The 19,398-nt window shown below is 34.4% G+C and overlaps 1 protein-coding gene across 1 annotated transcript in view; it reads left to right on the forward strand.

Annotated features, from left to right (window-relative positions):
* The first annotated feature begins 241 nt into the window (after nucleotides 1–241).
* LOC149796788 (uncharacterized) overlaps nucleotides 242–19,398 on the forward strand; it is a 218,141-nt gene continuing 198,984 nt past the window's right edge. The window contains exons 1-8 of the mRNA XM_089960648.1: nucleotides 242–344; nucleotides 979–1,072; nucleotides 1,340–1,471; nucleotides 2,273–2,410; nucleotides 3,021–3,158; nucleotides 3,728–3,865; nucleotides 5,021–5,173; nucleotides 5,806–5,828. Coding sequence (XP_089816774.1) covers nucleotides 296–344; nucleotides 979–1,072; nucleotides 1,340–1,471; nucleotides 2,273–2,410; nucleotides 3,021–3,158; nucleotides 3,728–3,865; nucleotides 5,021–5,173; nucleotides 5,806–5,828 — 865 coding nt within the window. The 5' untranslated portion in view covers nucleotides 242–295. The remainder of the gene's footprint in view (nucleotides 345–978; nucleotides 1,073–1,339; nucleotides 1,472–2,272; nucleotides 2,411–3,020; nucleotides 3,159–3,727; nucleotides 3,866–5,020; nucleotides 5,174–5,805; nucleotides 5,829–19,398) is intronic.

Consider the following 19,398-nt stretch of genomic DNA (forward strand, 5'->3'; position numbering starts at 1 on the left):
TGTAGGTACATACATTGTCCATGTAGAAAAGTTATAGAAGCATGGAAGTATGAAATTAGACAGGTGCATGGTGAACACCGAAGGTCAGAACATTTCTCCACATGCAATATGTGGAGCTCTCACATAGAAATGAATAATGTAACGCGTCATTGTTCTTGAGAATATGTTTGTACTGAAAACGATATAAATTACGTGTCAATCCAAGGTATAAAAGGAGGCTGTTACACAATGAGCCACCACAAAACTGCTGGGAGCTGAGTACTCACGTTGTCCTTTTGAGAAAGAAGGAGACACTATGCAAGCTGTCCTCATTGTAACCGTTGTAGGCCTTGTGGCCATTGCAGGTGCGAACGATATCTCTCTTTGTTTTCTCTGTCTCTCTCTTTCTTTCTCTCTCTCTCTCTCTCTCGCTTAAATTATAGAAACGATAAATGGTGCGTAATGGTTTTACTTTAAACTTTATGTAAGGAACCTAAAATGAATGATCATTTTGTGCGAAATTCATGAAACGATTTATATAGCCGCCATAATTTGCGATATGAAAGGACAAAGTTTTAACCGTTCGAAGGTTATTAAAAATAGGCCTAAAAGGCACATGAGAAGAATCCTCAATAACATGAAATGAAATCGCAAAATATAGTGTATATTTTCAAAGTTTAAAATTCTGGCTGTCATTCTGATATTCGGATTTTAGGATACTTATTATTTGCTCCATATGGCTGTTTTAAAAATGTTTTATTTCATATCCCCTTATTATCAGAAAAATAATAAGTGAGGAGGATAAATGAATTAATTGTGTCCTGGATTTTAGAAATAAATTCGTGTAGTACTATAGTAGGCAGCGATATTAAAATTTGAAAATAAACATATTTGATTTCGAATGACTTATTTGCTGTTATGTTGATATTTTATGGCTAAGCATATAAGTATTTTACGGCAATCACATATTTATTAACAAAGTACGTATTTCTTTTTCAGCCGGAAATCCGTTTTGTTTGTGCACCATGGAGTACATGCCGGTGTGTGGGCTGGACGGGAAGACGTATGGCAACCATTGTGAAATGGATTGCAAGTAATGTCAATATATAACACTTAAATGTATCAATATCAGTCTATGAGTATCTTTCTTCATGTCTAAAATATGTCTGTATTTCTACACCTTGTCGTGTTGAATGTGATAATAATTTGCAACAATTTATTCCTAAAAGGTTATAATAATTTACCACGAACGATAACAAAACATTATGGCATACTTTTTCTAAATGTTGATTTTAAACTTATCAGATAGGTATTACAAGTGGAAAGATGTTAGAAATACATTTGTTTGTACATTTCACAGTGGAGTTAAATTGGATCACACTGGACCCTGTGAAACACCGAAAGAGCTCGATTGCCTGTGTCCTCGTATTTACGATCCCGTTTGCGGAACTGACCATATTACCTATGTAAATGAATGTGCAATGAAATGCAGGTAAGCAGTGATGATGTCATCGATATGTGTACGTGTGTGCGAGGTGAGTGATTGTGAATAAGCATGTGATTCATTCAGGCATGTGACAATATAGCAATTGAGAAGTTCGCAGGACAACACATATATAGCCAAGTCATAAGTTTGGAAGCTTATTGAACACTGGACAGTGGGAGAAAGCTGCATGTATGTGGTCGTCAGGCTTTAAGCCACAATTAAGGCAGCTATCTGTAAAAGAGCTTGGGTTGCAATAATATCTTAAGTGTTTTTGCTTATCAGAAAAAGAACAGAGCTGTAAATTAGTTCCAGCTTATCACTTCAGCCTGATTGTACAACTTACACATTGTTTTCTTTCTTTTGACTCTTACTTTCTAAAAGATGTACAGATGAAATTGAAGAAATCTACTGCTGTTAATAACATATCGAATTAGATTCATGGTAAGTTTTCATCATCTTCGCCAGCCACGGTTACCATTTATTAACCTATCTACACCTTAGCGATCGAATGGCATTGTCCCAGCAACATCTATTGGATTTCACGAGTTGCCTGCATTAGTATGTAAGTCCAACTAACCAACAGTGTATAACAGTGTTGCATTGTGGATCGGCCGAAAATGGTGTATATAGATTGATACATCGAAACCATGGCTAGCGAAGAGTGGTTTTCATTGTCTTAATTGTTCATAACGGCGAATGCAAAGTCAGGAGATCAGTTGGTGGTTGCAGATGCCTTTAGAAAAATAAATAGTCATTTTCTTATTTCAAATTGTGTGTTTAGTTTTTACTATTGAACTTTCATTTCAGAGGTGTTGCATTGGCCTACATGGGAGAGTGCAAGGTGAAGAGGGCCGCTGAGAATGTCTGCATCTGTCCTTTCAACTACGAACCAATGTGCGGCAAGGATGGCAAAACATATGGAAACACGTGCGCCATGAAATGCAGGTACGGGTTGAATCGAAAAGATTATCTTGTCCTCCTCAGCAAATACTGGAGCGAAACTCTAACCCTGTTGTAGTAGGTTTGCTTATTTGATGTCGTGAATTCAGTTGCATGGCCTAAATGGAAGATATATCCTAAACATATAGTTACAATCTTTGACAAATGGTGTGTAAGCAGTCATAGAGGGTTAAGCATGTTCATATTCATCAATGTTTGTTGTTGTTTCTGTCAAAGTGTCCCCAATTCTGAGCACCTTTTCAAGATAACATTGTTTCAAGATGTTCGTTTTGTTTTTAATTCACAGCTATATTCAGTTGGGTCAGTATCATTTGTACATCTTTCTACATCCTTTACAACATAGTTTTTTTCAAAGATGGTCAAGTAATATTGAGGGGTCTATGCGATAATGTCTTTTCACGGTCTTTTTAAGCAAAATCTTTATTATTTCTAGTAACACCAACCCAGTTTCTGATGTCCAATATATACGAGTTGTTCAAATTTGCAACTTCTACGACCAAATGTTTACAGTATCAAAGATAGCTATTGAAGATAGCTTTCCTGTAGTAGACATTGAGGTTATTGATTTCACACGCTTTATAATTAACATTTTCAGTGGTGTTGAGTTGGCTCATGAAGGAGAGTGCACGGCGACAAGTTCACCTGAAAACGTCTGCATCTGTACCATGGAATACAACCCCGTTTGTGGTACTGACGGTCACACGTACGGAAACCAATGCGCTCTCAAGTGCACGTAAGCTAAATGCTGTCCAAAGATCTTACAAATTATATCGAAACTTCTTTAAGAGAGGTTCCCATTCTGAACTTATGAAATTAGACCGCACGTAGAAGAAGACATGCCGAAACCAATATTCGTTGTAATTCCGATGCCTAATTGTACCTCATATATCTTTTGCACTTAATGTCTTCCTACTGTACTCAAAACGGACAAATCTTTACTCGTGCTTTCTCTAATGAATATACTACAATGGTAGGTGATTTGACGGAAAATACGTAAAACCAAGATCAAAAACCAATGGAGACTTTCGTCTTCTAGTAGTCACCTAGAATTAAAATACACACATGAGACAACACATGCGCAAAAAGCGGAGATTGACTCTGTATGTATACAATATTTCTGCTTGATTCCAAAAGCACGAGATCAAACACATCATGCGTTTCTTGTGATACCAACCTAAAGGAAAGCAGCTTTCAGTATACGTTTTGGTAAATGTTGGTGTATAATTGCCCTTAAATAACTAAATAGCTATTTTCTTTTTTCAATTTATCTGTTTATGGGTTATTGTTGAACTTTCATTTTAGAGGTGCTGCATTGGCCCACATTGGAGAGTGCAAGGTGAAGAGGGCAGCTGAGAATGTATGCATCTGTCCTTACAACTACGAACCAGTTTGTGGCAAGGATGGCAAAACATATGGAAATAATTGCACCATGAAATGCAGGTAATGGATGTGTCACATAAGGGATAAACTTATAATCTCATAAACGCATGTTGGGACGAAATCTCAGATCTGTTGTAGTAGATATAGGTTGTTAAATGAATGATTGGAATTCAGTTATTCGAAATGTATGGTACTTTAGGACAAAGGTAGGAATGTAGAGACACATGTCAGTAAAACGTGCTGTGCCTTTTAATTGCTTTAGGAATTCTCAAATTTTCTGTAGTGCAATAATAATTGTTTTCTTAGACATTAAAGCATAATAACTAATGTTTGTAAGAAGTACCTGGTAAATGTCCAGTGTATATTATGGTTGAAGATAAATATTCAGCGAGAGATAGAACATATCATTTTGATGCCGACTTGAGATGTTGATGAAGACAGAGCTTAGCCTCAAACTCAGGTTCTTGCATGACGAAAAACAATGACGGTTCTCTGAGTCATAAAATCACGCATACATACATGTCCTGTATATATATATATATATATATATATATATATATATATATATATATATATATATATATATATATCTGAGTGTGTGTGTGTGTGTGTTCGTATGTCAGTGTGTGTGTGTTCACCTTTCTTCTATGACAGACAAATATTATTGTTCTACGTCATGCAAGAACTCGATGCAAAGTTTGAGGCTAAGGTCTGTCTTCATCGATATCTCACATCATCTTCGAGATGATATGCTTATATATAGTGATCTTCAGTTATATATATAAATCCTGACACCAGTCCAGTCCTTTGCTGATAGTATTACTAGATATGTACCTTGTTACGCTCAAAGAACAAAACAAGAAGCATACAACTTTAAGTGCGAACATTTTCATTTTTAATTGTCTTAGTTGAATGAACAAGTCACAGTGCTGCACATATCTCACTCTACCAAAAACATGAACGGATTGAACTATTTGGCCAACTGATGGCTGATGAATGTGTTGTAAGCTGATGAACCTCTGTGACACGTTTTATCATAATCCGATGGTGCAACCAATGTTACACTAATTAAATGCATATTAAAACAAACCATGGCAATGGTACATAATAGCATTATAAAGACAAATATACATAAACTCAAGCAGACGTACACATTCGTGTCAAGTGCCATTCATCCATAGATGCGACAAATAAATATGGTTGGCTTAATTTCAGTGGCACAGTGCTGGCCCACGAGGGAGAATGCAAAGAAAGTATCCCCGTGATCAAGGAGACTGAGGAAGCTCCATGCATCTGCACATTCATCTACCAACCTGTTTGTGGCCAAGACGGACAGACGTACGGAAATATGTGTAACATGGAGTGCGTGTAAGTATTTTGTAGTCATGGCCACTTTTAACATGTATGGGCTCATACATACGTAAGCACTCACGCATGAATCCATGCATGTATGTAGCTAGGCAAGTTAGTAGGTACATGGAAGAGTAACAGGAGACGAATATCTTACACTGCCCGATATGACACATCTTAAGCAACTGGCCAGTCGGACTGAAACTGTAATGCCGCTATGATCTTATTATTATTGGTTAAAACTCATCCTGCAGGATGGGTCAGTATCATTTAGGAAATTTATTACGTTTGTCGTTATAGGGGCCATATTTGTTAACACATCAACATTTAATCTACATACTTGAAATTGGTTAGAGCGTTTCCTAAGCTGAATTTCCTACGTGTTGACAAGACAGATCAGTATTGACGAACAATTCGCGCTGCAGTAGAGGCATAACATGAACGACAGTGGTAGTAAAATCCAAATCCATTGATCTGTTTAGCCAAGATGCTAAACGTTTGAAGCTTTCGTTGTTTAGATGACGATTTTTGCAAATATATCAGTTGTACAGATGAAATTATTATTTTATGTGTATCATAAATAGTTAAATGATATGGCTGGGTCATTACACTTGAAAAGTATTGAATAATAAATAATATTTTTGTTTCAGCCACGTGAAACTGGCCTACATGGGTGAATGCAGAGCAACTACCTCAACTACCATCAAACCTGCCCATTAACAAACAAGAGAACTGACAAAGATAGTGTACATTTTTCTTCGAGAAGAGTCGATTGAGGACTGAAATATACACACACACACAATATACATATATATATATATATATATATATATATATATATATATATATATATATATATATATATATATATGCACAAATAGTATGTGATATTGATGTGAATAAATTGTAATTGTAAATTTACGTCTTAGTGTTTTTATTCAGATATGAATAAAACAAAACTGAATTTTGTAAAACAGTGTATATTAAGTAAAACAATACAGGATGAATTTCGATAAATCAAAATACCGCAGATCTACATGTTTCATTGGACTTTAAGTGTTCAGAGTTTTTGATCTCGTAGTTTAAAGAAGATAACACACATAGTTGAATAAAGTTGTTCAAGTGATGCCGAACTATTAGTGATAACAATTGACGTTATAGACATTTCCATGTGTGCAAATCCGATGATACGAAACAATTGAGATATTAAATTATTTCGATCACCCTCACCAAGTCTTTTGTTGGTGTTTTCTTGTTCTTGTTGTTGTTTCCAACAATTTATCTTGTTTCATGAAACACTTTCATATCTGGCTATATATTATAAACAAGCTACTGATCACGGAACGCAAGCGGAAAATTCCAAAATTAGATATGGTACTTGATTTTGAAATCCTTTATCAGGACAACAGTGTTATTAAGATTAGATAGAACCAAGCTTAATTTGATAATGAAATATTTTTTAAAACCTTTTATTCTGATGGAAGACATGAAGGTTGAACTGCTCTGAGTTTTTGTTTTCTGCTCCAACAGTTTCGAGAATAAAGATCGGCTTTCTCAAAGTTTTGTTTGCACAAACCTTTAGCTCAATCAAATATTACACTGGTTAGAGTCACAAACCTTAACCTCAATTATACAGTACCCTGGTTAGAGTCATAAAACGTTAGCTAGATATAACAATCGATTCACACAGTACTGTCAATATATGGAATATATGATTAAAGAAGGAAACATATGTTAAGAAAAAGTTAGAAGTTCAATGATTTTATCAACGAAACTTGAAAATTAACAAAATTGAGAGTGTAATCTGGAATTTGAGTTCGACCTTGGCAAATTCTTACCGTTGCTGGCATTTGACAATTTGATGATCCATGACAAAAACATATTCAACAACTTAAGAAAGGTTGTCGCCAGGAAAACCATGTTTGACTCAATGCAGATACTACCATTATCAAACTGCTCCGCACTTGCGACCTACACTTTTTTGAAAATCCTCTGCGAACAGAAATAAACACTTTCTTCTAGAAACGAATGGCAAGGTCCACCACCAAGTGCGATGTAAAAAGGATCAGGGAATTATAAAATTTCATAAAATTACTTTATGCTATGATCAACTGTAAAGATACTCAACTTCGAAACATCGCTTTATTCAAAGTTCATATTCTTTGAGATTATGCTTTATTATTTGGAATACAAACAAGCAATTTCGGTGGAACTTGGAAATGCAGTCAAACAATCTCTTTTAGATCATTAGGAGGATTGATATAGCTGCTTGGCTTCGAAAGATATTCTTTTGGATGTAGATGTGAATGAACTAAATGGGCATAATGGTTTGCAAACTATAATGGGGCAAGATACATCATAGCTAAGTAAATTAAACTAGCAATAAGCGTATGCAGGAGAAGAGGTTCATCCTTCTTAGGAAGCCCACGACTTAAGACAAAACCACACTGTTGCTGATGTGCAACCTAATGTGTGACATAAAATGACAATATATCACATGGCACAAAGATAATCTCAGTTGATGGATTTGGTACTGTAGCGATCCCATAATGCAAGGGTCAGGGGTTCTTTACCCTTTTGGGCTGTCCTATGAAAGCTGGCTTGGTGTACCCATGGGATCGTCACTTAACTCCCATTTCTTCGGCACAATAATGCCAAAAGGTTTTGAAAGTGTCGTAATAAATAAATAAATAAATAAAAAAATAAATAAATAAATAAATAAATAAAAACGACTAATATTGGATCAGGTGGTATTTAATTTGTAGTTGGCTTTCAAAACATTATCATCGTCTACATTTTCAAGCCAATTTCAAAGTTTTCGTCGTGAAATAAGTAAAAAACATACAGACATAGAGTTATAAAAATTTTGCTACTATTTACATTGCAATTTTTCAATGAATAGCGATGAATTATTCCGCGAATTTCAGTGCTATCGAATGCTATTGATGGAGCCTGTCATCGTTGCGCTTTCATATACAACTCTTTAAACTGAGAACATACCTATCCGACAATAACATGCATAATTCTATCATGGAAAACGTTTTACTCAGGATCAAGTCAGCACATGTAAAACTTTAAAAATTCTGGGGATTATCCCGTGATTTTTCTATTCAGAATCAGACTAGATATTCTAATATTCAGGTGTCTGATTGGTTAATGTCGAAGGACCAATGGTTTATATGGATCAAACAGTCATCATCTTCCTATATGGAAGACTGTGGAAAAATTCCAGTTGTTAATTATGTAACATACCATTTCCTATATAACTCCTTTAAAATTTCGAAATCCGCAGAAGAAAAGTAATTTTGATATTTGTTGAAAGATATTTTCTTAATACGGTATAACCAAATTGAGGCCAAACTCACCCATAAGTATTGGGTATTTTTAAATTTATTTATTTCTTTATTTTATTCGATCGATCGTCAGCATATTCTAGACGGTCCCACATTATCTCAAAATGGAGATCGTCGATCGTTGCTTGCTTATCACAGCGCTTCTTGTATTTAATAACACTTAAGTTTTTATACAAATGTAAATCTGAATAGTGTGATTTTGTATGCGTACCAGATCCATTTGAGAGAGATCGCACAAAAATTATAAAACCTAAAACCGTTATATTTTATACACGTTATTGTTGGTGCCTATAGGAAACGAAATAATGTATACATTTAATAGCCATCAAACGTTTCGTTTGATTTCAAGGTAAGCAGCTTGTTACATGATAGGTAACTTAAAACAATCATTCAGCCGATTTTTGTATGTACTTGTAAAATCAATCCAGATGCAGATATTGTCAGTGAAAAAAATGTAGCAGCTCTGTTACTAATTTGTATGTGCTTTTGCTGTTCGTTTAAGAAATACTTAGCATCAATTTAAAAGCCAGAGGCTAAACCATGCTTGGTCGACCGTCTTGCTGAAATGTTTTGTATTTTTGAGTTTTGAAACATTTCAGGATCTGTTTTCTACATTCATGTTTCGCAGTATAAAACACTTTTGCAGTTCGTTCTGGGAGATTCAAGCGTGAGATTCAATTAAGTTGTACTGTCTCTAAAGCAATGATTTCTTTTCTGTCGCAAAAGTGCCAATTTTATTTCACTATTCGTCATCAACAAAATGTGAAATTAATTATTTCATTGGAGACAGATATTTTCGAGTTCGTTATTAGGCTTACCGCCTTCTATTTCTGAAGCTGGCGGTGAAGGTGTTCTGTTGAATATGAAGTCTTGAAAAGAGCAAATGGATACAGTTGATAATGATATTTTCTCTAACATATCTTTAACATATCTTTAACATATCTTTAACATATCTTTAACATATCTCTAACATATCTTTAACATATCTCTAACATATCTTTAACAGTTTTCCTTGATATCCTTGGTAACATTCTTTATAATACCTACTCAACTAATTTTTAACGACATCAGAAATGAAAGTGTTTGGTAAATATAAGAATAACACGCTTAAACTTTACACAAAAAAAAATCCATAAATTGTGACTTATAAACCTCAATATGTCCGTGGAAAATAAAAACATGCTAAACGTACGTCTACAGGTAAATATTATTTCTTCGAAGTTCATAGATTTTTTTAAAAACAAAAGTACAAAATGAGATCTGCCAAATATAAGTATAATCATTTGGAATAATCATCAACGAAAGGAATAAATGCTGCTAGATTCCGAAACAAAGACAATGGTGACTTTATTTGTCAAAGTTGAGTTACAGTCTTTAAGCCTTGTGTTTTCACAAAGATTTATTTAATATCTTCCTTTGATATCATAACTTGACCTATTATATACGGTAAATCAATGACAGTTACACATCAATAAAAGTGTTATTATTATCACTTTATGATAAATAGGTACGTAGTATATGTATGTATGTATGTATGTATGTATGTATGTATGTATGTATGTATGTATTTATGTATGTATGTATGTCACGGTACCTAATATAAAAGTGGCTATACATAGACATGTCATATCCCTCAAGGTCAATGACTTTTCTTTTCTAACAGAGTAACATATTCTGTAGTGTCAAAAGTTACTTACTTCGGATCAATGGAAGTTACAATTTTAAACTTTATAGAAAGAAAAGGCCTTTTATAATTGTTCCGTGCATTTTTTTTGTATTAAATACGAACCTTATGCAAGAAATAGAACATTATTTTCAAGAATAGCAAATATGTCAAGGAAGCCAGTTTAATCTCAAGACTTGCTTGAACTTTGTTTTATACTTATTGATAGGCTAATGTAAGAACAACAATATTTATTGAGCCTAAAGTCTGTAAAGCGAGACCTTTGTCTACAGTTTTACAAAACATATCCCATGGACTGAAATTGCAGGACAATCATTCAACATTTTTTTATATCTAAATTTTTGAATTTGAATTGCCACACTGCAGTACCTATTCCACAAATTTGGCCACATAATCACTTGCTAGTTTCGATGTAGCCTGGTGAACTTCTTTGAAGGGTTTAATCCGATGGTGTAACAAGAAATAAATTATTTATGCAAACAAGAAAACATACAAATCATTAACAATGGTACACACAAATGTTATCAAGACCAATAAATATCATAGGTGACAAAATGATGGTTTGCCTGAATTTCAGTGGAGCAGAGCTTTCGTGCGAGGGAGCATGCAATGAAAGTGTCCCGACCGTCAAGGAAACCTAGGAGGCTCCCTTCATCTGCATCTTGATCTATTAACCTGTCTTTGGGCAAGATGGACAGACGTACGGAAATATGTGCAGCATGCAATGGGAGTAAGTATCTGCAGTAATGCCCTTTTTTAACATATCGGTAATTGAGAGTTGCCTGTAAAACAATATTTTCACAGTATGCACGATTATATAACGAAAAGCAGGAGACCAAAACCATCCCGAGAGTCTTACCTAACCGACAAGCCCCATTTCAACCAATTGGCCAGCAGTTGTATATTGAACAACAAAGATGGATTTATGATATCCATTAATTTTGGTTTAAATTGCTCAACCAGTTTCGGTATGTCATTTAGGAGCTTTATAACATATGTAATATTGGTGGGCATATGTGAGAACAGATCAACATATTTCCTGCATACTTGAAGTTAGTGAGACGTGTTTAGCAGATGATATTATTAAGCGTTGACCAGACAGATGCAATACTGAAGGACATCACGCGGTATACGAAAACTCACAGAACAAACGAACTACTTTATTCAAAACAGTTACCGTAATATGTTTAGAGAAGAAGGTAAAGGTCTGCAGCTTTAGTTGTTAAACCAACGAAACATATTGTCACATGACAGATATATTTATGTTTTCGTGTTTAATATAAATATTTTAACGATAATAATAATAATAATAATAATAATAATAATAATAATGAGGACTTTGTATAGCGCCTAATCTTTAGAAGCTCTAAGCGATTTACAATATTAGACAACACCTATAAGATAAAAAAACATATAATAACATTATTACAGAAACAAACACCATGAAATTAGAAAAACATTAAAAAATATAAAAAAGATGCTGAGAATATTTCAGGTAGGAAATAGTATTAGGTCTTTAAGTTTGTTCTTGCATTCGAAATAAGTGAGTTTTGAGAGCCCTTTTGAATGTGATCACTGTGTCTTTGTGTCTAAGTTCAGTGGGCAATTCATTCCACGTTGCTGAGCCCTGGTATGCAGAAGAACGCTGTCCATATGACTTTATTTTCATAGTGGGAATAATGAGTATGCGATTGTCAGAAGAGGAGCGTAAATATCTTGCTGGTGTGTACACATGGGTGAAATCGGATATATATGGTGGACTAGAGTCCGACAGTGAAACGTAGCACAGAGAACAAATTTTGTGTTTGATTCTGGATCGAACGGATAGCCAGTGTAGGGTACAGAGCAGTGGGGAGGTGTGCTCTGATTGTGGTACTCTAAGTATGATCCTAGCAGCTGTGTTTTGAACTTTTTAAAGTTTCTGGAGTAGATATTGAGATGAACCAGACATAATTGAGTTTCAGTAGTCCAGTCTTGAAAGTACTAATGAACACACAAGTGTTTTAGTGGCATCCACTGAAAGATATTTGCGAATTGAGCTGATGCGTCTCAGTTCAAGATATGCAGCCTTGCATATGTTCATGACATGTTGGTGCAATGTGAGAGTACTGTCCAGAGTGACACCTAGGTTTCGTACTGATTGTGTGAATTTAATGTTGGCGTTGCTGATATTTATTATTTAAGTTAAAGGATGTGACTGAAAAAGTCTTTGTGTTGTGATCAGAATGGCCTTAGTTTTTTCGTCATTCATCTGCAGCTTGTTACATGTCATCCATTAATTTCACACCAGAAATGCACCTCTCTACACCTTGGATGGTAGCATCAACTTCATTTGGGTGGCTAGATTTGTATATTTGGGTGTCATCAGCGTACAATTGGTGAGACACTGGATGATGATCTATGACACTTGAGAGCGGCTGAGTGTACAGAATGAAGAGAACAGGTCCAAGAACAGACCCTTCTGGAACACCATAACATAGATCAACTGGGCTGGAGTGTATTCCATTTGCAGATACAATATGTGTCCTGTTGACCACGTATGACTTGAACCACAGAAAGGCTGTATTATGAATGCCAAATACATGCTGGAGACGGTGAAGTAATATAGCATGGTCTATTGTGTCAAATGCTGCAGACAAATCAAGGAGGGTGAGGACTGTAATCTTTCCTCTATCCAACGCAGAGAGAATGTCATTAACTACTTTTAGAAGAGTAGTTTCAGTACCGTGGCAAGGGCGATATGCAGATTGTACATTGCTAAAAAGACTGTTTGAATTTAGATGAGATACAAGCTGGGATAGAACAACCTTTTCTAAGATTGTTCATATGAATGGGAGATTAGAAATCGTTATGGTCTAGTGTTGGTTTCTTCAACAGAAGCTTTACAATGTCAGTTTCGAAAAATGATAGGAATTCTGGCAATACTGGATCTAAGCACTCATGTAGCAGTGATATTGGAATTGGATCAAGTTCACATGGCTTTGGTGCACTCTTCTTCACGATTGTACATACAAAATTCATAGAGACAGGTTCATATGCTGCTAATTGTTGCTGCTCAAATTCTGTATCCCAACTGTATGGTGACGATGAGTCAATTGAAATTGTGGTGTCAAGCTTATCTCTATATATTGAATAGCTGATTCATAGTTCTACGTATTATATGTGACATACGATTGCCTTACGTTTTCTATGTATTATATTGAATGATGATTCGATGACTTATATGGTTAAATATGAATGAAAGTGTGATTGCAAGTGTACTATTTCATGTTTTCATAGTACATGTATATACTCTGAACTTTACTTTGAAGACAATTGATAGTAAATAAAAACAAAACAGTATAAATGTCTCTAAATGTATACATAACCGAAAGTTATTTAACTGATGTTAAATATACATTAGTTATTTAATTGATATTAAATATAAATTCGTTATTTAATTGATGTTAAATATGCATTAGTAACAAGTCTCTAAGTTTATACATAACCGTGAGTTATTTAACTGATGTTAAATATACATTAGTAACAAGTCTCTAAGTTTGTACATAAACGTGAGTTATTTAACTGATGTTAAATATACATTAGTTATTTAATTGATGTTAAATATGTATTAATAACAAGTCTCTAAGTGTATACATAACCGTGAGTTATTTAATTGATGTTAAATATACATTAGTTATTTAATTGATGTTAAATATGTATTAGTAACAAGTCTCTAAATGTATATATAACCATAAGTTATTTAATTGATGTTAAATATACATTAGTGTTTTAATTGATGTCAAATGTACAATAGTTATTTAACTGATGTTAAACATACATTAGTAATATACATTAGTTTTTTCAGATCCGTTTTGTTTTCCCTTTGATAACGAATTCCGCAAAGGAATGACGCTACCCCCCTTCCCCGAAACCAAATATTTTGAACCAGTCCGTAAAGAAGAGTACCTGTTTGAACGGTTCGATACATGATCTTTCGTTTAAAATTTACTGTGTATTGAATATAATATTTTTCATTAGTGGGATGTTTGCTACTGAGATGAAGTGTTTTCTATTTACTTATGTTTTAAAATTAGCTTAGATTCAATCGCTGCAAAAATGTTTGTGGAAACCATACTGCATGGTATTTTGTTCAAGCATGGCGTGGCATGGCAGGGGTGGTTATGTTTGACCGTCTATATATAATAGGTTTGTTATTAGATCTAAATGTGATATTCCTTCTTTTTTATTTATTGTTTCTTCTGAGGATTTCAACCAGCCGTCATTCTGCTCATTAATCTTCCCTGGGCAAAATCAGTCCTAATCGATACCAGTGTGTCTTCAACATTAGCCCAGCTCGTTTAAATGGTGAGCTCACTGGATTACCTTGTCGATCTAACGTTGGACCGACCAATCATCATATAGTTTTGACATTGGGCTGACGTCGCTTAACACCGTACACCGTTGGGATAACGTTGACCCGAAAGAGACCTAATATGCAAAATGAAGTTGGGTCAACGTCATTTAGCCAAGTTGGACCAACGTTGGAGACGACGTTGGTACAACCTTAAAGAATGTGGGTGTGATATGTGAGATGACAGCTCTGACTGTCCCGAAAGATCATAATTTCAACTCGCACACCACTTACGAAAACCCAGTTTTAGTTTAGCTGTACCGGAAGTAGCTATGTATGTTATAGGCATGCGCAACGGGAAGTTTTAGAGGTGGATCACACCTCTTGAATGTCATCTGTCTGTTATGTGAGAAAAGGTATTTTCTCAAGGTTGATAGGGCTAAATGCCTTTTCTAAAATACTGTTGATCAGTAATTTCCAATATAGGCAATGGATTTCTTCCTAGACATTGTCGCCAAACAGCTGCAAATATTGTGTACATTTTACTAAAAAAGAATTTGTCATCTCAGAGATAATAATAATAATAATAATAATAATAATAATAACGAGGACTGTGTATAGCGCCTAATCTTTAAAAGCTCTACAACATTAGACAACACCTATAAGATAAGAAACAATAATATTATTACAAAAACAAACAACATGAAATTAGAAAAAAAACATTAAAAATTAAAAATCATTCTGAGAATATTTCAGGTAGAAAACATTATTAGCCATTTAAACCAATGGATCTTCAATAGATCTTCTGTACCTTGCTTGCACAGCACAAATATGCGCAAAGAAAGAAAATAAAAACGATTTTCTCCTCTCTACTTGAACAATCTTTCATCGACCGAGGACAATGCTCATGAGAATTTGTGAAGAAACTCGTCTGACGTGATAATCAGGGTGAAAGCAAATGTTTCACATAAATACCATTAAAGGTGATTTCTTCCCAGGCTAAAGCGGTGATTGTTTGACTGTGCCAAGAAGATAAGTATTGGACTTATTCATAAACAATGTCTCCTTGCACTTGTTAAGAGTGTTTAATTTATACAAACCTTTTCCTATCGGTAGATTTAAACTAGCTAATCTTCTTTAAATACCATGTATGCCACACATATGTGAAAAATCCAATTTTTCTCCTCTTTACCGGAAGTTGTATTTATTTTTCCTGGAAAGTACGCATGGATGCTTGTGGCCACTTATTCCTCTTTGTTAAGAAATCCTTCCTCAAATTGAGCGCAAAATTGAAAACAACGAATACAGTTGTTTGAATACGAAAGTTGTAGTCGACAATGAACATAATTTAGTTTCATTAACTGGAGTTAAAAATTTTAAGCATGTGATAAAGTTTGAATGATATCTTGAGCAATATGATAAATAGATTTTTTTCTATAAAAGAAAACAGATATGATTTCAGTGCTGATAGTGGGGTCTATATTCAGATATCGATTATTACCGATGCTTATGCATAGATGCCAGGCTGGTGTGTAAAATATGTATCTCATTTTCGGTTATAAATATTCGAAAATGTAACCTATTTAAATAGGTTTGGGTCAAATAAGGCGAATCGAAGAAATTCTTTCAGAATGGAAATGTTTACATACATTTCTGTCCCTCAAAAATTACGGTGAGTTGACGACAAGGCGAAAGAAACACTTTTTATATTGGTAAAATAATATGATGCAATTCATCATAAATTCACATGTTTTCCTGTGGTCAAATATGCTTATGCCAGTAATTAGGCGATATATTGTTAACTTATCATATTACTTGCCATATGATAGCTATATTTCCCACTAAACTATTATCTCGATAACTCTATTAACAATAAATCTAGCATTCGGCACCATTCATTGGATTGTGTATACAGGCCCGAAACCGTATCTTGCTGGCGATCTGAAACACTCCAATAAACCAAAACCTTGCTCCATGTTCTTTACATTTTCAAGGTTTAACAATGTAAAAGGTATTTTTTAATATGGACAACGTCGAATTTTAGAATGCCCTGGCATAGTATAGAGCATTCTGCCTTGCTTTAGAAAGGTTTTGCAAACCTACATTGTGTGGAAATACTAACGTCTATTTTGTTATATGCATTTATCAACTTTATCCATTAAACTGAAGATAAAAACGTTAATGACTCCAGTGCTGACAACTACTGTAAATACTGCTAACTATGAAGTAATTTAATCCGATATTTTCGTTCCTGATTTAACGTAGTGGCATATTTGAAAAGGCATTACACTACATATTTGCTTTTAATAGCAAGAAATTAAAACTTTCATATTGAACAGAAGATATAAAGAAGAAGAAAAAAAACCACATAAAACTCCTTCTGCAAATTATAATCACAGAAACACGTGATCAAAAACATCCAACAGCAGATAGACTGCTTATCAATTCAAAGACGACGTACAATTGAATTCTTAATATGTTGGCTCAAGAGAATAAAAACTATATAGGTATGTCTATATAATATATAGTTCACGTTTTGGAAAGGACGCAAACATCTTCTGGAGTGCATTATTTAACCGCGTATAACGAGCGCCGAAATTCGAGTAGCCGTCGTAGTCATGTTGCTAGCTTGAAGAAAAAGAAAACGAATCTCCAGTACCCATCTCAGTTATTGCAAAGTGCGAGGGCAATATTTTCATCTTCGCTGGTATGCAATATAACGTGTCTTATCCACAAGCATAAACATTTCTTTGTTCCAACGACTTTGATAAACTTAACAGAATTCCGATTGAAACAGCATCTTGTTTTTGTCGATGACATAGTAATAAACCTGATGGTAACCTCAATTGACAGATGTTGCAGGAGATTTCTTTTTCGTGAGGTAATAATGTTATTTCATGATGTGTTACACGTGTTACGTATATAAAAGTATGGTAGAAGTATCTTAATATAAATAACAGTTTTCGTTAAATAAATATAAAATATCGATATCCCAATGCGATAAATGTAATATATCTTCATCCCAATGCGGATTTGTACATTAAATGTCATGTTTTCATCTTATTCCCAGTGCTATTTTTCACGTTGATGACGTCACATTAGGAGCCATATCTTCATTGATGTTAATGTATTTTTTACCTCCATTTTTGATTACAATATTCTTAAGGAAAATACAAATTTCATTGTGATTGTTGTTGTTATTATTATTATTATTATTATTATTATTATTATTATTATTATCATTATTATTATTATTATTTACGGTTAGAGCTGACGTATTTGTTGCAACTGCCTATTTTGAAGTACATTTGGAAATGTCCAGAGTGCCACAAAACGCCCCATTGGTTTCGTTTTAGTTATTTTTTTCTCTGGGTCACGGTATGATCCTCTTTTACAGAGCAATCAATGGAAAATTATACTTCCTCAACCCGTCTCGAAACAAAAATCTAGAGTACAAGTCCCTTCCCCTCTACTCATCCACCACTGAGCATAGGAATTGATACCCTTTACGTACCCTGTCGAGCATCCAGAGAAAGACATCATTTGTGTCCTGTCAAGGAAGACGTTTCGCCTGTTCGAAGTACCCACCTATCGTGGAGAAAAAAAACTCAGGTCTTTTTCATCAGATAAAAATAATTTTGCTCTGGAGCCTTCCTATCGCAAGGTGAGTTGGTTGTTATTGTATTCGAGTATTAATACGAATGGGGTCAAATTTCACTTGAGAACGTTTCTGAAAATGAATCATAAGCGACATGCTTTGACTTTTGAAGGCGTGAGATTCTGAAAACAAATGTTGACCTTGCATTTTAAATATTTTATAAATTGTTTAACTTTCATATTATCAACCTTTCAGTTTTTGAACGTTTTTGAAAATCTTTCATTTTAATCTTGTATTAATATAAAGTTTCCGTGTGTTTAATGTTTTTTATGCTAATGTTTTTTCTCTAAAATTTTTACCTGTACATGTGGGGCCCCCGAGTGGACGAGTGATCTAAATCTCTCACCGTTACGGATCATTGTCATCTCACCTCTGTCTGATTGGGTTCGACTATCGGGTTAGGCCAATGTGGGTATGTGAGAAAGCTTGAAAATAGCTTCTCGTTGGTCGTGGTTCTTTACGGGTTCTTTTTAGGGTTATTCCTCCACCACTGATACTGGCCGCCATTTATATCTTATATTGTGCTGAAAAATGGCACTAAAACCTACAACAACCTGTACGATTAAACCTTTAATTTGGCATTTTTAACAGTTTCGTGTTAACTGGGCCAGGTCTAAAATATTATTCACTAAAATGTACACTCAGAATCAAAATTGCTTTGGTCGTAAATATTTTTAAAACACAAAGAAAATTCAAAAGCAAACTAAACATAATGATCAGTCAAGTGTATCATAATGTATTACTACTCTGAATTTCCTGCTCATCAATTGTTTTATTTATCAAAAGCTATCACCGTATGATTTTTTGATTTGCACTCAAGTTGCGGAGTTTGGTCAATACATGACCGGACCTCGAGTGACGCATTAACTCCTACAATGCACCGCTTTCACCGCCAATAAAATAGAAATGAAAAGAAAACAAACACACTAACACAAATATGTAGTTTGATTCAGTACAAATAGTAAATGCTGCAATTTAACAACTGTGAAAAAATGAAGCATTTGAAAGTACGGCATGTAATACTACTACTACTAATAATAATGATACTAATAATAATGATAATAATTAATTAATTAATTAAATCTGTCTGGCTTTTTTGTGATGAATAGAGACGGGCGTGATGCGAAATCTGGAGCTTTCCTTTGCTTGAAGAGAAGTAATTTTCACGGTGCTATCATGTTGATGTTGTAAAAGCTGTATTTATGCGATCTAAGT

The sequence above is a fragment of the Sinohyriopsis cumingii genome, chromosome 6 (assembly GCF_028554795.1).
Source record: "Sinohyriopsis cumingii isolate HCF-2022 chromosome 6, ASM2855479v2, whole genome shotgun sequence".
Classification (NCBI taxonomy): domain Eukaryota; kingdom Metazoa; phylum Mollusca; class Bivalvia; order Unionida; family Unionidae; genus Sinohyriopsis; species Sinohyriopsis cumingii.